Raw genomic sequence first — 22,756 nt, 5'->3', positions numbered from 1 at the left:
ATTAAGACCTGAGGCTGATTCTAAAAATGCCTTCTGTTCTTCAGTTTGTCGCTATAACAGTGGTTCTCAAACTGGTTTTGGTTCCCCCAAATTTATATGTAGGCCTATTTGGCCTCGGACCCCCATCTGAAAATATTTTGTTCCAGGGTCCGCCAGAAACAAAGATTTGATTTAATAATGTCCGCTTTAAAAACATATATATTCAAAGATTTGAACAAATTGTCAAGATTTCTGTTGTTGTCATGTTGCCATACAGGGGAAACCCTTTACTTGTAAAAGCTTTGCTCAAACTTTTTTTTTTCCTGCCCTGAATGGCATCTATGCACAAAAAACTATTTCAGCCACTTTTTTACTTGTAAAACACACACACACACACACACACACGAACTGTCTAATAGATAGTATTCTCCTGCAGAGCCACGCCGTAGGTAAACCACCCATGCTGGGCTCATATCGTATCCTCACTCTCTATGCACAAAAAACTATTTCAGCCACTTTTTTACTTGTAAAACTGTGATGTGACAATAAAGCCCTCCTCTCCCGTCTCGTCCTCCTCAGCCTCCATCCCGTTCTTTGCGTGTGAGCTGAAGGCGGTCACGGCGTACAGGAGGGGGCTGTTCTGCGGCGACTCCAGCATCACCTACCCCTACGTGGAGAGAGAGGCCATCCCCGACAGCCTGCTCATCGCCGGGGGCATCGTCATCACTGGCCTTTCGGTAAGGACGACGCACATGACTGGAGGATGTGATGATAAAAGTAGGATTGATGACACAGGTTAGCTGGTGAGACAGTCTCCTTAACCCTGTGTCATTTTTAGACTTTAGAAGTCTTTCCAGAAAACTCTTTAGGATTTAGAACAGTGGTTCTCAACCTGTGGACCCTCAGGGGAGTTCCCACGTGATTTTGGGGGCTCCCCAGATGACAATAAAGTGATTTATTTAAGGACTTTTAACACTTTTAATACCTACAAAAGTAATCAACAAACTATACTATAAAAACTGGTCAAACATTGGGAAAATTGTCAAATATTATAAGAGAGGCAAAGATTCTGAAAATAGCTGATCTACAGCTATTTTCTACAACGCCTCGTAGATAGAAATGTGGGGTCCTTGCTTGGCACGAAAATGTTTGAGAGCTACTGATTTAGAAGGCATTGGTAGAATCATTCTATTTAGCTGCTGTCACCATGTTAGCATGGTTTTATACACAAATGCATCTACCCATACACCCAACAGTCAGTTTTTACTGTATATTACCCTCTTTTTACACTCATGTTTTGTTAAATCAAAGTTTTCTCGAAGTGTGATTTTAAAATTATTATATGCTGTAAAAGTGTTTGTTTTTTTAACTTTAACCAAAAAACTTTGACCAAAAAAAAGCAAGGTGCAATAAAGTTCATTGTGTTGGATTACTGTACATGTATCTCAAGCAAGTTTCAAGTCGCTACAAGTTTATCTGCATACCGTTGTGAACTGATTGGAATCCAATGGCTTCCTCAGAAATAAAAGATGATACTTGGCTTGCGAGCTAGTTCAGGCAGATGCACTCCAGAGATTTGCACGCACACACACGCAGTGCACGGGCGTGCATCATCAGTATGTGGACGATGCATAATGTGAAGTGTCTGCAACAAACACTTGACGCGTCAAGCAGCTGACCAACCTGGCGCTCCGTTTAAGCTCACCTCATTCACAGAATCAGAATCAGCTTTATTGTCACATCACAGGTTTACGGAAGTAAAAAAGTGGGTGATTTCTTTTTGTGTGTAATGTTTTTTGTTATTTCCATTGGGGAAAACCCAAAAGGAAGAGGGGGGAGCAAGGTAGCTAGAGGCGGGATCAAGGCAGCACTGTGTATGCCTTGATCCCGCCTCTAGCTGCCGCTGATTGGCCAGGCCGTTTGGTGGCCGGAGCATCTAGTCTGCCCTGATAGTTCCCAGATGGGAGCAGGAGGTGGGAACCCAGTGTACTCTCTGCTGCCCCATCTGGCGGAGTCAAGTTAGGGGCAAGGGGGAAGAGAGATCAATCATAGAAAACAAACAAATGATCTACATTATTTACACATACCTGAGGTTAGCTTTAAACGTGCGTGAGCATAGCAGCAGATGTATACTGTGCTGTGTTCCCAAACCTTTTAACTCGAGACCCAGCAGAGAAGTTTTATGTCTGCCTGTGACCCAAACTACTGAAAATAGATGATCTACAAGCTCACAGTGCATCGCTCCAGCCGATCGCGACGCATTGTAAGCTTGTAGCTCTGCTATTTTTCACTCAACTTTGTTTTTTAATTTATGGATTTTCTTGGATTTTTTAATTTATCCATGAAATCCTTTTGAAAAATCATTGAATTAGTTTGTTTTGAAATAATAGTAATTCAAAACAAAATGTGACCGTTTCTCACCGAGGTGAAGTCATTGATTTTTTTTTCATGTCATATGAAAGCAGGGAATCATAGCTTCAAATTGACATATTGGTTCAGTTTGACCCACCAGTTTTGGAGATATGGCTTATAGTAATGTCTTGCAGAAAACAGAGAGTTGAGAAAACAGGCTTGAAAGGTTCACTTCTGTGGATTCTAAGATTACACCTAGCTACATTAAGCATAGTTTAAGCATTTATTTCATATTTACATGTCGATTTCAGCTCTGACATTATTTCAGATAGGCCTATGCTCTAGTGAAGACTGAAGAGTCTGCCTGTGCTATTAACTCATTTTGCATAAAAAAATAATTCTCCTCTCCTGAACTGAGTCTTGTCGCCATGACTCTGTATCAAAAAGAGTCACAAAAAAAGGAAACAAAAAGTAAAGGGATATTTACTTGTTGTGACCCATAAAATGGGTGCTGTACGTGATCGCTATGGATGGAAAAACACCAAAAACTAAAGTCAGCAAACCCCACCCCCCCAAAGAAGTCACGTTGATCCTCTTGCTGTCAGTTCAACTGAAGGTTGTTCAATGCGGTTGTTTGTTCCCTCCGCCACCCCAACACCTCTGATCTCCCTAAGGGGTTGTTCTGTTTTCCCTTGGGGGGGTTTGTTTTACATCTATATATATCAATCAGTCAATCAACCAATCAATCAATCAACTTTATTGCCACAACACAATTACATGCAACGGCATGTGGTGACACTCTTGTTCGTGCAGGCTTTCACGTTTTGCAGCTCAAGGAGCAAAAGAAAATAGTTAGAGGCAAATAATGGAAAACAAAACGAGCACAAAATGCCTGAAGAAAGCAGAATGGTTCAAATCAGTATCGTGTCATATATTTCCCTGCTCTGAAATGGTTGTCTTCTAATGTGCTGAGCAGGGAGTAATATAATAGCAGAGCCTGAACGCCAAGATTAAATTCGCACTTGTATTAACATTTTGTATAAATAAAATTCTTTGGATTTGGAGTTATCTGACTGCTCTATACATATATGCATTGGAAAATGGTCATGTAAAGTATACTGTGAATTTGAGTCAACAGGCATGCCAGACCACTGGTATAGTCCTTTATTAAAACCCAATGCTACAATTATGTCTTCTAAATCTTTCAGTTTTCTGAAAAACGTATGTTGCTATATCAGTGGTGCTCAAACCTTTTCATGTTGTGTTTGGCCTTAGACAGTTCCAGGGACCCCCAGAAGCAAAGTAAAATAGAAAAAATGTTCTCTTTAAATATATTATATTCAAAGATTTGCACAAATGTGGGAAAAAAAATAGCAGATCTACTAGCTTGCGATCTAGAAGCTGAGCTTGTATATCTGCAATTTTTGAATAGCCAAAGTATAAAATATGACTAAAATCTAACACGAACCAGATGCTGTCCTGTTTTGTATGGGTCAAAACTCTATTACCCTGTAACCTTAGGCTCACTGAAATAATAACACCACCTCTCCTCTCTCTCTCTCTCTGTGTGTGTGTGTGTGTGTGTGTGTGTGTGTGTGTGTGTGTGTGTGTGTGTGTGTGTGTGTGTGTGTGTGTGTGTGTGTGTGTGTGTGTGTGTGTGTGTGTTTGTGTTTCTTTCCCTCTCAGATTGCGCTGGGTGAATGCTACCGCGTGCGGTTCCGTAGCGTGCACTCGCGGGCCTTCGTGCGCAACCGCTACGTCTCGTGCCTGTACAAGGAGCTGGGCAGCTTCCTGTTTGGCTGCTGCGTGGGCCAGTCGCTCACCAACATGGCCAAGCTGAGCGTGGGCCGCCTGCGGCCCAACTTCCTCTCCGTGTGCAACGTCACCTACGCGTCGCTCGGCTGCTCCCCGGGGAGCTACGTGCCCCACGTCGCCTGCAGGCAGACGGTGGGGAAGATGGTGGAGGAGGCCAGGTTAGTTAGTTTTCTGTGTGTGTGTGTGTGTGTGTGTGTGTGTGTGTGTGTGTGTGTGTGTGTGTGTGTGTGTGTGTGTGTGTGTGTGTGTGTGTGTGTGTGTGTGTGTGTGTGTGTGTGTGTGTGTGTGTGTGTGTGTGTGTGTGTGTGTGTGTGTGTGTGTGTGTGTGTGTGTGTGTGTGTGTGTGTGTGTGTGTGTGTGTGTGTGTGTGTGTGGGGGGGGGGCCCCATTTCCACCAAAATAACTTTGGGTCTAGAACGGGTTCCGTTCTTTAATCTTATCAGCTTGTAGAGCTGATCATGTATCAGGCAGCTCATACTTCAACACTTCTCTCTTCTCTTCAACACTTTTTGACCATTGGCTATCCTTTAAGGCCAATGGGGAGACCAGACTCACAATTTCCCATAGACTGGGAGGACATCCCCCCAGACTCACAATTCCCCATGCATATATCTATCTAAATGACAGAGCGGTTGCACAAAGACCCGCCCGGCAGCACTGTTTAATGCGAGTTTGCGAGTATAGTATTTTTTACTATAGTAAGTTGTAAAAGTCAACAGTATAGTATATCCATCCGGCTAGCCTACTTTCTAATGTTTTGATAATTTGCGAGACAGATGTATGCATATGACGGTATAGAGTTTCAAACTAGTGTATTTAAGAAGAAGATGATCAGGTAATATAATTGTGAAAATAATAATAAAATGATTGAAACAAAGAACTAGTGAATTGTTTGCTAGTGTGCTGCTTGTTTATGTTATGGATATACATACTGTACAACTTTGTCATGAATAATTCAACAAAGAATATGCACAAATAAATTATTGCTGCCAGGCGGGTCTTCGCGCAACCGCTCTGTCATTTAGATATATGCAATGCGCAGACTTGGAGGACGTTTCCCATAGCCTGGGAGGACAACAAAAGAAGCTGGGATGTTTGGAATGTTAATATCTCTCGCTCCCCCCCCCCCCCCCCCCCCCCCTCTCCACCCCCTTTCTCTCTCTCTCTCTCTCTCTCTCTCGCACACACACACACACACACACACACACACACACACACACACATACACGCGTTACCCACCCTGTAAATGACATTTCTGTCATCGTTGCTTTGGAATATCTGCAAGCTGATATAATATGACTGAGTCATTGACTTGTTTATGATGGTTTATATCACATCTGCATCTTCCAACCTGAACAGTGACACGCCCACTTTGGTTCCCACTTCAGGGCAAGAATGTTGGTTCCAGTTCCGAACAGACTTTTAGGGATCTGAACCAATTAATTTGTAAGTCGCTCTGGATTAAGAGCGTCTGCTAAATGCCTAAATTGTAAATTGTAAATTGTTTCAAAGTTAGGCGGGAAAAAAGAACGGAACCGGTTCATCCTGGTGGAAAAGAGGCCTTTGTGTTGTCTGCGCGTGTGTGTGTGTATTTACATAAAGAATGTAATTTTATTATCTAAGGGTGTGGTACAGTACAGTGTGATTCAGGAGCCTCGAGGACTTTCTAATATTCACTCGCTCACTATGTTTTTCTTTTTCAGGAAGTCATTTTTCTCAGGGCATGCTTCCTTCGCAATGTACACCATGCTGTATCTGGCGGTAAGTGTTACACACTCACACGGCGCACGCTCACACGCACACGCGTTAATATCCGTCATGTGACCTTGGCATTCACCTGAGCGTTCTATGTTTGTTTTCTAATGTTTGTTGTGTAATTAGTGGGTGCGTTTTCCAAGGCGTCGCACCGCCGCACACTTTCACTTTAGTCGCCGTGAAGTCGGACAGCGTTGTGCACTCTCTCTTAGGTCCCCAAGAACGCTGTGTACAAAAACACACTGACTAATCACACACACGCTGAACGCAAACACACACACACACACACACACACACACACACACACAGACACGTGCTACGGCATTATGCCTGTGCTCATTTAAACGAGGAGGGAGGGATGGAGGGAGGGGAGGCCTCTGGGAATGGCTATCCTTGAAAAACATTGCACTTCAAAATGGAAATAGTTAGAAAGAAAGAGAAAGAGAAAAAGGAGAGAGAGTGGTGGAGGTGGGGTGTGTGTGTGTGTGTGTGTGTGTGGGCGACTGCACATGCAGTCGCATGTGCAGTCGCATGCGCGCGCACACACATCTTTCTCTCCATCCACCCCCTCCTCTCTCCATCAGTTCAGGAGTTGTGGGAACACTGCGTGAAGGAGGAACATCAAAAGAACACGGTTCACATTGTTAACCTACCCTCCTCAAAGGAGGTTTTAACCTACCCTCCTCAAAGGAGGTTTTCTTCATTGTTAACCTACCCTCCTCAAAGGAGGTTTTAACCTACCCTCCTCAAAGGAGGTTTTCTTCATTGTTAACCTACCCTCCTCAAAGGAGGTTTTAACCTACCCTCCTCAAAGGAGGTTTTCTTCATTGTTAACCTACCCTCCTCAAAGGAGGTTTTCTTCATTGTTAACCTACCCTCCTCAAAGGAGGTTTTCTTGTCGCATTCCTAATTCCCCAATCCTAATCCTACCGGCGACTCCGCCGATCATCAAATGATTGGCTTTTTATTAAATATGAATGCAAGTCGCCTTTTTTCTTCCTCTTTTTGTAGTGATCACAATTTGGAGTGAAATGTGGAATTGCGGAGTGGATGAACTGTTCACAGAGCAGAAATAGCATTTGGAAATCACTATCAACACATTTCTTTGCTTTTCCCCCCGTTCCGTTGTTTGCCTGCCATCCCACCCTAACAAAAACAACTCGCTGTTCTGTTCCCACCGTCCGGAGAGAGGCGAGCACAATGAGGTGGGGAGGAGATAGGAGGAGGGGATGAAAGACTAGTGAAGAGCAGTTGAGAGTTCTCTCTCCTCTCGTCATCTGCCTTCATCCATCCTAATTCATCTGTGCATCCTAATTCATCTATGCATTCTAATTCATCTATGCATTCTAATTCATCTATGCATCCTAATTCATCTATGCATTCTAATTCATCTATGCATTCTAATTCATCTATGCATCCTAATTCATCTATGCATTCTAATTCATCTATGCATTCTAATTCATCTATGCATCCTATATATGCATCTTCCCATCCTATATGCAATTCGTTGTTTTTGTTTGTTATCTCCGCAAGGCAATGGGGGGAGATTATGTTTTCGCCCCTTGTCTGTCTGTCTGTCTGTCTGTCTGTCTGTCTGTCTGTCTGTCTGTCTGTCTGTCTGTCTGTCTGTCTGTCTGTCTGTCTGTCTGTCTTCCTCCATGAGCTTCCCCTGAGCTGACCTAAAGGTGGCCTTACACTAGCCGATAATCGGGCATTTTTTGACGCTCGGGGGGTGCCCGACTCAATCGATCTGCTCGGGGCGCGATCGGGATGGACCCGATCAACATCAAGCATGTTTGATATTTGCTCTGCCCCGCTCCGATTATCCTGTAGTGTGTGGTGCTATCAGATTTCAGATTGAAAAGAATCGGCTAGTGTAAGGCCACCTTTAGGGTGTCCACGCAGGGTCCCCACCCCCAATACAAACTGACTGCAAAGATAACCTTAATATTAGAGAACATATATCATAAAGGAATACTGAAACCAGATATAATCATTAAGGAAAGTTTATGCATGAACTATGTGTACTATGTAAACTCTTAATTTCCATTCAATTGCAATTTTATTATTATTATTTTTTTTAATAATTTGGGGACCCCCCCAAAATAAATTGGCGACCCACAGGTTGAGAACCCCTGCAGTAGATGACTGTTAGACATAGTCATACAGTAGATGAGACACTGACAACATACAGTAGATGTTATTCATATAGACATATGCGCTCTAGACAGTCTAGCCAAGGCTTAGGTTACATGTTTGCTCAAGGGCACTTCAACGGTGGGATTGCGCCAGCAACTGTCTGTCTGGTCCCAATGTTGCCTCCTTGAAAAAAATACTTTGTTCTCTTTTTGGCAACTTTATTGCTCCGATTCAGTAGTATTTTGTTTTCACAAAGCAGTGTTCACACACAGCCTCTCTTCTCCACACTGTCTCTCCACAAGGCACAGTCACAATTTGTCTGCATTACAAGGCTACTGGGGCAATGAATATTTAAAACAATGGAATATTATTATAATAAAGAAAACAATATAAAAGATCGGAATGTTCAGAGTTGGTACAGATTCTTATATACCCAATGCAACACTCCCATTTAACCCTAGATTGCAACACCAACAAGTACACCACATGGCCCTCGATATACTGCCACAGAAACAAACACAAGCGTGCACGTCACATGCACGAGTGCACAGGATACAGTTGCTGCTAGCTAGTGTTTGAGCAGACTGTAGCCATCCCAGAGGGTGTGTGTAACCTGCAGCTACATGTCACCCTGTCTGTCTGGGGCCAGCTGCTTGTGTTTAACGCAGGAAGAGTGACACCTGCTCCCCGTGAGGAGAGAGAGAGGGAAAGAGAGAGAGCGCATGAGAGAGAGCTAGAGTGCGAGAGAGAGAGAGAGACAGAGAGGAATGTTGGCCACATGTTTGGTATTGGTGGACGGGCCCAGACAGACTAGAGCTCATAAACATGGTGGTACATCTGAGTGACCCCCGTTGACACACACAGCATCTCTGCACCGCCGCTGAAGGATGGGTGCATGCGATTGTGAGGGGCAGGTTAAAACAGTTACAGGGGTCAAGGGGGTCTTGACAGTGGGGGTCACTGTGTGTGTGTGTGCGTGCGTGCGTGCGTGCGTGCGTGCGTGCGTGCGTGCGTGCGTGCGTGCGTGCGTGCGTGCGTTCACAGTCCACAGCAGCGATTTCAATTGAATTCAGCATGCTTTATTGTCAAGTCAAGGCAAAAAGGACATTTGTTTTGTACAATACTAAATCTATGAAAAAGATCATATATTTTGTGTGCAATGTAAAAAAAAACATATTTATGTAATGGACATTGGCAAACGTGATAAATGTTATTATTCACTGAATAATATTATTATGCGGCCTACTTAATGATATCGAGATGATATAATGATAATGATATACATTATAGATGATTATAGATAATTAGATAATTATGAACACCACTACACCGAACCATAAAACATGTCACTGCTACACAATGTGGGTTATTTTCATTTTTCTCTCTGACGCATGCAGCCATGTTCATGCACACACACACACACACACACACACACTCACACACACACACACACACACACACACACACACACACACACACACACACACACACACACACACACACACACACACACACACACACACACACACACACGTACTGTGTAAATACGTATTAGAGGTTAGAACACTGTTTCTCAGACAGTGGGTTGGGACTAGGGTTGTCCCGATCGGATCGGGAGATCGGAAATCGGCTCCGATCACATGATTTTCAAAAGATCGGAATCGGGGAGAAAAGTTCGGATTTTGAATTGTCTAATGTAAATAAATCTCAAAGAAAGATGTATAAGCAATGAGATTTTGTTAAAACTGTTGTGTTTATGCTAGTCGTTTTCCTTCTGGTCCCAGTCAGAGATCATCAAACAAAGACTAGTCACACTCAGAGGCATGAAAGACACCTATGAAAACAAAGGAAATGCAACCCCTGCTATGCATGATAGCATAGGTGTCTGTAGATACTCTTTAAGAGTTTTAACTTGACTTCAGTTCTATAAGCTGTAGAACTGTATTCACTCTAATTAACCAATACATCATTATTTTGCTATGATTCCATGCTTTCATAGAAAGAAAAAAAACATTAGTCACATTTTGCCTTTCAATAATTGAAAGGCAACACAACAGACTACACTAGAGTGAGTGAGGATATTTGTTATTGTGATATGGCATAAGTGTTATGTAAAAATATAAAGATCGGATCGGGAAAGATCGGTATCGGTATGTCTAAAAATCAAATGATCGGAATCGGATCGGGAGCAAAAAACGTGATCGGGACATCCCTAGTTGGGACCCATTTGTTGGTCGCAGATCCATTTTCGTGAATATTTGCGACCCAAATTCCGTCATTATTATTATTATTTTAAAAGATTTTCTTAACCGATCGATTACATGCCGCCATCTGGTGGCTAAACTTGGCGGTGGTGCCAGATTCCAGCTATAAACTAGAAAACAGCTGTGAGCTCTTTCGTTGTAGTTGTGTGATGAATCATCCACTCTGTGAATTCGTCTCTCTTTTTCTACTAGCGAGGTCGGATTAAAGTATTATTAAGCTCTAAACATCGTCCATTAGCTCAATCTGAGCCCCATAAATGCTTTAGCGTGCACGTGGAGATTTTGGATATTCGATGACGTCACACCATGGGAGCTACCGGAGGCTAGCGACGGATGCTAAAAACCGCTAACAGACGGTAAATAAAATACTATTCAAACACACAATTTCTCATTTTGGCAAAGGCGGTTGCGAGAACGAATCCCGAGATTTTGCGCGTGTGTGGCAAATATTGTGTTAAGATTACCACAAAGAATCAACACATTTTCATGAGGTGAAAACAAACTTTTTTCAAAAGTAATTTCATGACTAAAATAAAAATGATGAAAGAAATTAGAAAACAAATGTTTAAGAAGTAGAAATAGCAAATCTGCCAGCTTGCAGCGCGAATGGATATACAGTAGATCGGCTTATTTTCACTAGTTTGGGTGAACGTCTGATTTCCTCTTTTGGGGTCTTGAGCTAACAGGTTTGGGAACCACCCTAATACAAGACATAACAAGTAAGACGCGCGAACGCGGGAAGCGAACGCAGCTCGTAAATTGTAAAAACAACAATTAGAATAAATTACGTCATTTAAGGTGTTTTTTAAGTTTTTTTTTAAGTTAAGTTTTTTTTAAGTTTTTCCTTTTAAAGTTTTTCCTTTTTAAGTTTTTTTTTTAAGTTAAGTTTTTTTTTAAGTTTAAGGACCACTTCACCACTTTTCAACATCTCTTCATATAATTGGTCCTCACTAATGTTCATGATAAAACACCACCATTTTTTCCTACTCAGTCTGTGTCTCATAGGAGGGCTTTGGGCAGTTCGGACACCCGTCCACCAGTGACATCATCATTAGGCAGATTTTTTTTTAAACAAGATTTGTTTTAAAATATATTTAGATTTTTATTATCGTGAGAACGATGGCTTCAACTTTTGCATTGCAACTTTTCAGGAAAAGAAAGCCTGCCATTTCTATTAGCTTGGATTCACCATCGATGATGTCACTGGTGGACGGGTTTCTGAACTGCCCACAGCCCTCCTATGAGACACAGACTGAGTAGGAAAAAATTGTGGTATTTTATCATGAACATTAGTGAGGACCAATTATAGGAAGAGAAGTTGAAAAGTGGTGAAGTGGTCCTTTAAGTTTTTTTTAAGTTTTTCCTTTAAAGTTTTTCCTTTTTAAGTTTTTTTTTTAAGTTAAGTTTTTTTTTAATTTAAGTTTTTTTTAAGTTAAGTTTTGTGTGTGTGTGTGTGTGTGTGTGTGTGTGTGTGTGTGCGTGCGTGCGTGTGTGTGTGTGTGCGTGTGTGCGTGCATGTGTGTGTTTTTGTGTTTTTGTGTGTGATACAGCTGCGCCCTCTTGTGGTGGGCGGGTGGTGTTACAGCGTGACACACACACACACAGACAGACAGACAGACATGATCTGCTGGGTCTCATAGTAAATGCTCACTGCGTTCGCAATAAACCACATAATAAACCACCCTATTAGGAGGACACTCAAGTGAAGTCAAGTCAAGTTTATTTATATAGCACATTTTACACAACAAGCGCAGACTCAATGTGCTTCAATAAAATACGAAGGATAAAAAAATACAAAAATCACTAATGATACAAAAATTAAGACAATTACATATGATGAACTCATGCCCAAACCCATTGTTTCCACTTGTTTTGTTATTATTTGACACAGTTGAATACAATGAATCTTCTCCCCCACAGTTCTACCTGCAGGCTCGGCTCTCGTGGCGAGGAGCGCGGCTGCTGCGTCCACTGCTTCAGTTCCTCCTGGTGCTGATCGCCATCTACACCGGCCTGAGCCGCATCTCCGACTACCGCCACCACCCCTCCGACGTGCTGACCGGCTTCGTCCAGGGAGGACTGACCGCATACTGGGTGGTACGTAAGCTTGTGTCACCAGACTTTCCACCTCGGAGGAAAGCCTGGTCTATGTTCCTACTGTAAATCGCCCGAGTGATCCGGTCTATGCGTGATATGATATGCGCAGTTGATAAAAATAAAAAAAAAAAAAAAAAACTCTGCCTCGCTTTGTTTTGTAATCGATTAACCTAACGAGTTAGTTTGCTAATAGAGTAATCGGTCATTTAGTTATATTTTCCAAAATAATGCCGTTATTTAGTTACATGTAAGAGCTATATTTCCCTGTTAGGTCACCACTTTTGATGTGACACACACGGCTGGTCTCGTTTACATTCCTTTGTCGCACATGTGCGAAATGACAGAGATTGAGAGAAGACAGAGAGTTTATCCTTTAGTAAGGCTGTATTCACACTATTTATTGGTGAAAGGAGGAAATCAACATCAATGCAAATTAGTCATGGTGAAGCCCAGCACAGATCCACAACACTCCGGTAGGCTGGACTCTTGATTAAAAAATAAATAATCATTGCAGGTGGGTTTTAATTGTCGGTAACGCAAAAATGATCGAATAAGTTTCATTTCTCAGATATACGTTTTTCACAAAAAAACGTTTTTACTTACTTTTCCCCTCCCTCACCTGACCCCTTATTTTTTAATAATGAATGTTTATTGTGTGAACCGTTTGTGACTAATAGTTATTTCCCTCTCGTACCTCTGTTGACAGACAATAGGCCCATTCTCTCATTTCATCACATCTGATCCACCTGTTTATAAATGTTGCGACACTCACGGCATGTGTGTGGTCCTCACATTTCTTCCTGACATATTTTGTGTGTGTGTGTGTGTGTGTGTGTGTGTGTGTGTGTGTGTGTGTGTGTGTGTGTGTGTGTGTGTGTGTGTGTGTGTGTGTGTGTGTGTGTGTGTGTGTGTGTGTGTGTGTGTGTGTGTGTGTGTGTGTGTGTGTGTGTGTGTGTGTGTGTGTGTGTGTGTGTGTGTGTGTGTGTGTGTGTGTGTGTGTGTGTGTGTGTGTGTCTGCAGGCCTTCTACATCTCGTCCATGTTTAAGCCCTGTCCCCGCCAGGACATGTCCCCCGCCAGCACGTCCCTGGAGAGCCCCCTGTCCAGTCAGCAGACCGTCTGTTAGCCTCCCTCCTTCCGGGGAGGGTAAAACCGGACGAAAAGAGAGGATCATGGACTGCAGAAAGACGGACCGACAAAGAGAAAAGGAGCGAACGTGAGATAGTAATAGACGAGCAGAAGACGGACGGATGGCGAGAGACAGAACGAGAGAGACAAAGAGAGAGATATAGTTCCAGAACAGGAACTTAGAGAGAGGAGGAATGTGGTGACTGAGAGATGGAGTCGGTACGATCTTTAACACGTACATGTGGACACACATTCAAACATGCAGTCCCACACCTGGCCATATAACCACACACCCGCAATCATCTAACACTCAACACAGTGTGAACTAGAAGAAGCACATATGACTGTAGAGCAAACCCGTCCAGGAGAACTACAAATAAATATTACAGATATTTTTATATATATGTGAAAAGAATATACATAGTATATATATAGTATACATATTGTGTTTTTTTTTTATTATTTTAGACAAAGCTGCTAATAATGTTGATAATTCCCGCAGTTTTGAGACGAGCGTGCTTCCTTCCGCGATGGAAGCTTGCGGTCAGTGCCTTAGGTCGGCTTCGAGAGAATCATTGTGAAAGCTTTTTTCCCCTGTGTTGTTGGGAGAGAAATGACGTCTCACAGAACGACACACATTGCCGCCGCCTAACTGTGAGCACCGCCAAACCTTCGATGACACAAAGACTGCCAGCAAAGCGAAATAACCTGCGTTCTTGATATTTGCATGTGGTGACTCCCAACGCCTCACTTTAACCACTTAAAAGCCTCCATTCTTAGTACTTGGACCGTCGTCTACACCCCAGAGTAGATCAGCCAAAAACTGTCGGCGAAGATGGCCCAGTATAGGCAAAATGCTGTGGTTCAAGGTGTTAAATACTTAACCCAAGCATGGGCAGATAACTAGGCAGTGTCCTGTGTTTGAATCGTGCATCTTTCTCTCGCCAGTAACCAAGGAGTGACCGGGAGTTATGTTGTTCGGCTAGGTTACACCTCCCCACCCCCTACCCCCACATTGCCCCTTCTGTGTACTAAACCACTTTAGCTGTGCCTTTTAGAGGCAGAGCTGTGACTGAACTCTGTAACCTTTGCCTTTTGCTTGCCCCTGTGAACTCCTCAACCTCTGAGCTGCACCTTTGAATTATGCCACTCTCACAAGAGAGCCTCCATGGCCTGTGCACAGTGAAGTCCTCAGTGTTCATTGACAAGCAGAATTACACTTCAGTACACTTCAGTCTACCCTACAGTAGACGTAGAGGTTTGGATCGTGAAGTTACCTTGCTATGATGGTGTAACTCCAAATACTAATGAGATATATCTTGCAGCGCATTGATTGATTCAGATCCACGAATCTAGTAGTCCAGGTTTTCTTTCAAAAAAAGCAACACAAAGCAGCAGCACAAAGTTGACTTTTATTTTTATTTAAAAAAATCATTTGTGTGACTTTGAGACTTGAGTCACTGTGCAATGTAAGTCAACGAGGATACTATTTTGGATCGATTGCTTATCAACTATTGAACTAAGCTATGTCACCAATATTTGGAGTTACGTTGTGGTATGGTAACTCTCTACCAAAGTGTTATTTTTCTGTTACAAATGTAACCAACATTTGGGTTAACAGTTAGCAGTTAGCACTGAGGACTTTACGCTGTGGCAGCCAGGAGGCCCTACTGTGCGTCTTTATTAATAGCACTTGAACGTACGTAATGGAACTTTCTAATTGTAATCAACATATATATATATATATATTATATTTTTATCTCAAGTGAATAATCAGTGTTTATTTCTCATGTCAAACTTATACAAATATATGTTGTTGAAATTGTTGAAATGTTAAAATTGAATGTAAATACTATAGTAACGTACATTTTATAAACCACACACCGATTTTTTAAAAGTGTTAGTGCCATTTTTGGACAGTTTTTACATGTTTCTGTGAGTGTTTATATACTTACATGTGTGTTGATCAGGTACGGAACGCGTGTTATTGTATCTTTTATTGTCATAACTACTAGACTGAGCCAGAGATATTATCAGAAAGCTATATTTTTGTTTTGTTTCCAGTTTTATTGTTGTTGTACGTCTTGTCCTCTCTGTGAATGCCAGAAAGGCGGAAATAACCACTGTACTCAAGAAAAGAAAACAACAACCAAACCAATAAAATGAATGTGGAATATTTGTACTTTATTTTGCCCACTGTATAATTGAGAGAGTGTTGTGTCAGTCTTGTTGTGCAGGCCCCTTTAATGCCTTACACACACACACACGCACGCACGCACGCACACACACACACACACTCACACATTTTAGTTCTTTATTTGAATCCGCAAATTACAATTAATTTTACAAGGAAACAAATATAACAGGGTTGACAGTTCATGGGCACCTAAGGATACCTTCTCCTCCACACAGACAAACTGCCTAACAGCCGAAACAGAGCAGTGTTATTCCCAACACACACATACGCACGCACGCACACGCACACACACACACACTTACTTGTGTTATTATGACATTCATGTCATTTCAGAGCTGCTCTCATGGGTGTTGATTAAACGAGCCATTTGTAAGTACAGTAAGACAGTGGTAAAACATTCATTGTTACACACATCGAGACCCATAAGGTCCTTCTGGGAGGTGGTGTGTGTGGGGGGAGGGGCCAAGATGAAACCTAATCTAAAAAACACTGGATTTATAAATGATTTAACCCCCTTTCACTTTAGCTGTTTTGGGGGTATAGTGCTGCCTTCGTCCCTAGAGAGTCACTGCTCACAGCACTCTTTCGGTATCTCTGTTTCTCTCGGTCTCTCGCTCTTCCCCTGTTTCCTTTCTTTCTTTCTTCTCTCCTCTGCTCTTTCAGGCCTTTTGGAGTGCAGTAGAGCATGAAGAGCCATTTCAGGGGTCATGCTGCCATGGCGATACTTGGCCAGATACAGACTGGAAGAGGGTTGAGGCTTTTTCAATTCTCTCTCTCTTTCTCTGTCTCTCTCTCTCTGTCTCTCTCTTTCACGCTCATCCTCTTCCAGGCCGATTGAAGGCCTGGAATAAAGGGCAGTTATCAGAGAGAGAGAGAGAAAGCTGCAGTAATGGGTGTGCATTTGTCACTGAGGTATTAAGGAGACATATGCATGCACACCCATGTGGCCTTTTTTCCCCGTGCAGGAAAAGGGTTCCAGTAATAATGAGGGTTAGGGGAGGGAGTAATGGAGCACTTGGCAGTCTGGTGGAATGGGGGGATCCTGGGGATTGGGGTGGGGGGAGGGATGGGCGTGGGGCTTCGGGGTGGGAAGGAATGCCATGGCGGTTTTCGGAGGCCTGTTTAGTTTCATAATACCGTAACTAAGGAGACACATTTCATTCCCAAACAATATGCCTGTGCTTGCGTTGTGTGAGCTCCCTCTGCCTATCGGTGTCTGTCTATCTCTATGGTCATTGTCTCAGTGTTTATGTGCGTGCGACGTGCGTGCGTATGTGTGTGTCTACTCTGTGTGACACTGAGCTTACAGAGATAGAGAGAGTAAGATAGTTTACACAGCCTGTCAAACAGCATGTCTCGTTTACACCTCAGATGGCTTCTTCTTCAGCTCACCTTTGGCCCCTGATGGTGAGGGAACCAACTGCCTGACAAACAGAGGCACATTCTCTGTGTCCACAACATCACTCCAGGTCCAGGCAAACCGTGTGACACACACACCACCGTTTGCCAGCACACACACACACACACACACACACACACACACACACACACACACACACACACACACACTAATCACAACCTTCTGGGTTACACCGAACATGCCCTCTAGTACCCAGCGCTGTGCCAGCAGGTTCTGCTGTATGCACGCCTACGCAGACACACACGCATGCACGCACGCACGCACGCACGCACGCACGCACGTACACGGTTTATGTTTATTTCATGTCTTCCTAAGTTGAGTTGTGCGCTGGGGTAAGTTTCAGAGTTCCTGACTCTTCAAAGTGATGTCTAAATGGTTTCTAAATCCTCATAAACCCATAAAAAGAGGTATCACTCATGATTCTATGATGTTTAATTCAGAAGTTTAGTACCCTGTTTCAGTGTGGCAGGCATTTGGATTTGTCCGGTATGGCTACCAGAAATCAGCCTGTCTGTTGTTATATTATGGTCATGTTGGTCATGTCCATCCATGGTACAAAGCATGGTTTATAGAGCATGGTATAAAGCATGGTTTATAGACAACAATGAATTATTGCGACCGAAGGTCGCAGTTAACTATGAAACCTTGCGTTTTTGTCACGTCATGTAAATTTTGTCCCTCAATTTGTCACGTCACGTCATATATTGTGATTGATAGAGATAGAAATAATAGTAAAATCCCCATACATGGGGAAAGCCCCCATATATTGTGCCCAGGTCTCGTGACATCACTATGACATCATCAGGGATGATAGTAAATCAGGGATCATATCATAGTAAATACGACTTGCTGTCGCAATTAATATCCCTGATGTCATCAATATTATGGATATGTCAGAACCTGACTGACATTCCATATGTTGATCCTTCCCCATCCATCCTTCCTCTTCGATGTGACTGATACCTGACTCATTTGACTGATACCTGTCCATTTAAACTCTAGACAGGCCTGCCACAAAGTTATTTGTGCAGCCGTGCCCAGCAGACTCCTCAACAGGCCTTTTTGAAACGGGACTTTTTGTACTGTAAGTAGATTTTGATGCCAGTATTTTTGTACTTTTATTCAAGTAGATTTTGAATTCCGGACTTATTACTACTGTATATTACTATATTGCAGTATTGATACTTTTACTTTCCCACTGCTGGTAGCCCATGCCTGTGGCCTGTGGCCTGTGGGCTATTATTGAGGTGCCAGCACGCCTCATTGTGAAAGAAAACAAAGACCTTACTTTCTCCTTTTTCCTCACACTTAATTCTGGGGAATTCGTTGATAAGACTTTTTTTTTCTTCGATATGCGTATAAGAAACCGGCCTCGACTAAAAATAGGACGTTGGGGGATGTCGAGGTTGGGTTGATGGCAATCGACTCCAGAGATTAGTGTGCCACTGTGTAGACACGTAGCTCACCTGCATACCTCTTATTGTGGACTTGCGCACGCACGCACGCACGCACGCACGCACGCACGCACGCACGCACGCACGGTCGCACGCATACACACACACACACACACACACACACACACACACACACACACACACACACACACACACACACACACACACAGAAGAGAGCACCTGTACATCATGCCTATGTTCCGTCTGTCTGGTGGTGATAGCATCACAGAGGCATGCGCAACACAGACCGACTGCACTAACTAACCCCCTGCTCAGTGCTCATGGTTGAGGCAATGCAGTCGACGCCTTGATAGAGAGATACTCAAAATTCTCTCCTTCACAAACCACTTCACACTGCAATGCTTATACTGCTGTTCACAGCAACCACTGTTAAAGCTGCTTGATGCTGTTGATTTATTAAACTGTGAAGAAGGTACACACAATTTCCTCACTATCTGTATCCCAGTAATTCATAGTAATTCATTCAATTTGATAAGCATTGAAAAGAAAAGCACCCGTGTCAGGGACCCCCATGAGAGAATTTCATTTGTCAAGATTTTTAAGAATTGCAGATAGTACACACTCACAAATGTGACGCTGTGTGAGCTTAGCTATTTGTGAATAGCTGAAACATAAAATGGGGCTTAAATGTTTAAAATGGTTTCTCGTTTTTGCTGGGGCCGTACCCCTGGAACCCTGTCAAGGGACCCCTGGGGTCCCCGGACCCCACTTTGAGAACCAGTGGGCTATATCCTATGAATTTGGTTGTCTAATAAGAGCTTAAATTGGCCGCTGGTTTCCAAGACAAGACAGACATAGTCTTTGGAATTCTGCATGGCCTCTTATCCGGCTGCTGTCCAACTCCTAATAGAATTAAAAAGGATTAATGGGCTCTTTAGTATGCCCCAGTTCAGACCTGCTCCCTCTGATTCTGGGTTATGTATATTTTCTCCATCTCCCACAGTAATAATGACAGCACAATAAAATGTGCTAGCTGGACACATCCTTAAGGAGTGTGAGGGGAGCGTCCTGAAACTGTGAAAAGCTTTAGCCTGTGTGCTCCATGCTAGATAAATCCCCTTGTTTCCCTTGTCCTCGTGGCTCACACTGCTCCCTAAAGATTAGGATGTGCCAAGTCATTTGGCTCACTCATTGGGTATTCAGTACAGAACCTCAACACATCCACCAACCCATTAAATCCATCCACAAACAGCCAGATGGGAACTATACAGGTGCGAGACAGACAGACAGACAGACTGGGCCACAATCATCTACGACGTGATTCGGAAATGCCACAGGACGTGTGTCTGCAAACATGTACTGTAGCTGCCACACCATCTGCCTATTCCCTTTTCATTAGCCCAGTACATTCTTGTATACACATACTTGCTTTTGTAATCTGATATAGATGGTATCACAGTGCTGACAGTCTGATTAGGATCATATTGCAACACAAATCTTGATCTAGCTACGTGCTGTAACATGCACAGCTGTGTACCAATCAGAGGATGCTGGACAACTTGGACAACTTGCTAATAAATTATCTTCTCTCACATGTTTAAGTCACACTCTCACTCACACAGGGTGTGAATATGTACGTGAGATGTTGACAAACATCACTTCCCTGGAAAATAAATTATCAAGATCTCAGTTACACTATGTTTCTGTCCAAGATTTTCCATTTTTAGATGTTGAAGCATTTCCTTTAGAAGAGATAATGATTTTAGAAGAGCTAATGACCATTACAAAAAAATACCTTAGCTCCTCTAAAATAATTCTAAACACGCCTAGACGTACGCCAGTCACCAGGATCGTACCAAATGTGGTGTATTACTTTTATAAAAACAAAATATTAAAACAGTTTATAGTAACAATTTCACTACAATAATAATTCCTACAAGAAAGCAGCTGCTATGCGACGTTTAAGCTACATTGAGACAAACTCCCAACTCCATGGAAACTCCCAAGTATTATAAATAATCTTTTAGACTAGGCTTTTGTATGTGAAATGAGTTAATATTGAGAATAGCCTATACTTCGCATCTAAAATGTCATCAGAAAGCCATTTTGAAACAATTTTGTTGTTTGACATAGAGTAATACGGGCTGGCGCAAGTGTGTGTGTTCATAGAGGATTAGTTGACAATGCCTGTTCGAACACACCTCAGCCAATCATAACCAAGGACCGGAAACTATCTAATTTCATAAACACATTATCTAATGTGCATAGAGCACTCTGGGGACTTCCTTCCCAGTTTGCCGCCAGGTTTTTAGGCAAGAATGACAACAAATTCTTATCTAACTGTTTTGAGCTTGATATTTCCCAAGACCAAACATCATTCGGTTTCTAATTTTATTCCAGCAGTGGCCCTCGCGGGGCCGACTAAAGACCTCTGCTAGCTGACTTCGCAGAGAACAGTAAATAAAACGGATACCAGTATAAGCCTCTATTTACTAACCCAGGCTCCATTCTGTTTTATATGCAATGTCAATGAAGTGTTCTGGAAGTATACAGTGAAAGGTTGGCTGATATGGACTGGTGCCATAATGTGGTGGTGGTTTGTTTATTGAAGAGCACTGCTGGCGTCTGCCAGAATGCTGCAAGGCTGCCTTTACACCTCCAATCACTGGTGGAAAATGTACTCAAATGTTTTACATTAAAAGTAAAAGTATTAATACTGCAATGTAGAAATACTCTGTTCTGTTCTGCAAGTAGAAGTCCGGAATACAAAATGTACTTGGAGTAAAAGTACAAAAGTAGTATCAAAATGTAGCAACTTAAAGTACCAAAAGTAGAAAGTATGCATTATGCAGAATGTCCCATTTCAAGGTTTCAAATGTATAATAATCTTTTGAAAATAGGCTATTTTCAAATGGATGAAATGTATATAGGGCTGAAGTGGTTAATGTGTTTTGCAATAATAATCAAAATCTACAAGGTAACTAAAGTTGTCAAATACATGTAGCGGAGTAAAAGTGCAATATTTGCATCTGAGATGTAGTGGAGTAGAAGTAAAAGTTTTGGACATTGGAAATACTCAAACTAAAGTATACAAATACCTCAAAATTGTACTTAAGTAAAGTTACTTTCCACCACTGCTTTACACATGTACCTCCAGACGTGCGTGGCACAGCGTTCAGCCGCTCTCTGACCAACCAGCTCCTCCAGTTGACGTGCGTCGCACAGCGTTCAGCCGCTCTCTGACCAACCAGCTCCTTTTGCCTTTTCTCATTCTTTACTTTGACCTTTTCTCTGTCTTCTTTATCGCATTATTATCGCAGACGGAGGCAAAGCAAAGGCATTAATCAGCCGTCACACCCTCACTGGCACAAGTGAGGAGTACATATGGAATCATAACAAACGTGTCTGACTTTGACAAAACAAAACAAAAGTACCAACAGGAAAACAAACGTATCTGTTGAGACTCATGCAAGACACACCGTGTTGATAGAGATACCAAACCTTATTGTTTATACAGTGGAATCTGAGGGTTGAGAGACGTCTAGATGTCTAGTATGTGTATGCATGTTTCCCAAACAGTGGGTCGGGGATCCATTTTTTGTTCCACATAAAATATGTGTGTGTGTGTGTGTGTGTGTGTGTGTGTGTGTGTGTGTGTGTATTGAAAACAAATACGTTGAAGACAACGAATAATCAAAGAAATTCCCTAAATAAGAATAAAACTAATGTTTAAGAAGTAGTGAAAATAGCAGATTTGCAAGCTTGATCGCGAAGCGTTGTGAGCTTATAGATCTCCCATTTTCACAAATATGGATCCCGGGCTAAAAAGTGTGCGTTTGTGCGTGGGTGGGTGGCTGGGTGCGTGCGTGTATGCCTGCGTGTGTGTGTGCCTGCGTGCGTGCGTACTGTAGCCTATAGGCCAGGGCTATATCTTGCTTAACCCTTATCACTAAACTTATTTGTAATTTTTTACTATTTTAAAAAACCTTTTAAAATAGTTCAACTAGCCGATCTACAAGCTAGATCAGCTAGTTGAACTATTTTAAAATGATTTTCAAAATAGTAAAAAATGGCAAAATAAGTTTAGGGATAAGGGATAAGGGTGGCGCAAGATGGAGCCCTATATGTCAACAATATTGTATGTAAGAAAGTTATGCTGTCTGTTTTGTTTTCTTATTGTCTTACTCTAGTGTCTA

At 42.4% G+C, this 22,756-nt stretch overlaps 1 protein-coding gene across 1 annotated transcript in view; it reads left to right on the top strand.

The window, feature by feature from the left end:
* ppap2d (phosphatidic acid phosphatase type 2D) overlaps positions 1–15,715 on the top strand; it is a 33,430-nt gene extending 17,715 nt beyond the window's left edge. The window contains exons 2-6 of the mRNA XM_079521238.1: positions 559–716; positions 4,018–4,304; positions 5,850–5,907; positions 12,225–12,401; positions 13,422–15,715. Of these exons, the coding sequence (XP_079377364.1) occupies positions 559–716; positions 4,018–4,304; positions 5,850–5,907; positions 12,225–12,401; positions 13,422–13,526 (785 nt within the window). The 3' untranslated portion in view covers positions 13,527–15,715. The remainder of the gene's footprint in view (positions 1–558; positions 717–4,017; positions 4,305–5,849; positions 5,908–12,224; positions 12,402–13,421) is intronic.
* The last annotated feature ends 7,041 nt before the right edge of the window (positions 15,716–22,756 follow it).

Source organism: Electrona antarctica, assembly GCF_951216825.1.
Source record: "Electrona antarctica genome assembly, chromosome: 14".
Lineage (NCBI taxonomy): Eukaryota > Metazoa > Chordata > Actinopteri > Myctophiformes > Myctophidae > Electrona > Electrona antarctica.
Note: the sequence above shows the minus strand (reverse complement) of the source record. Positions and strands in the feature narration are given on the sequence as shown.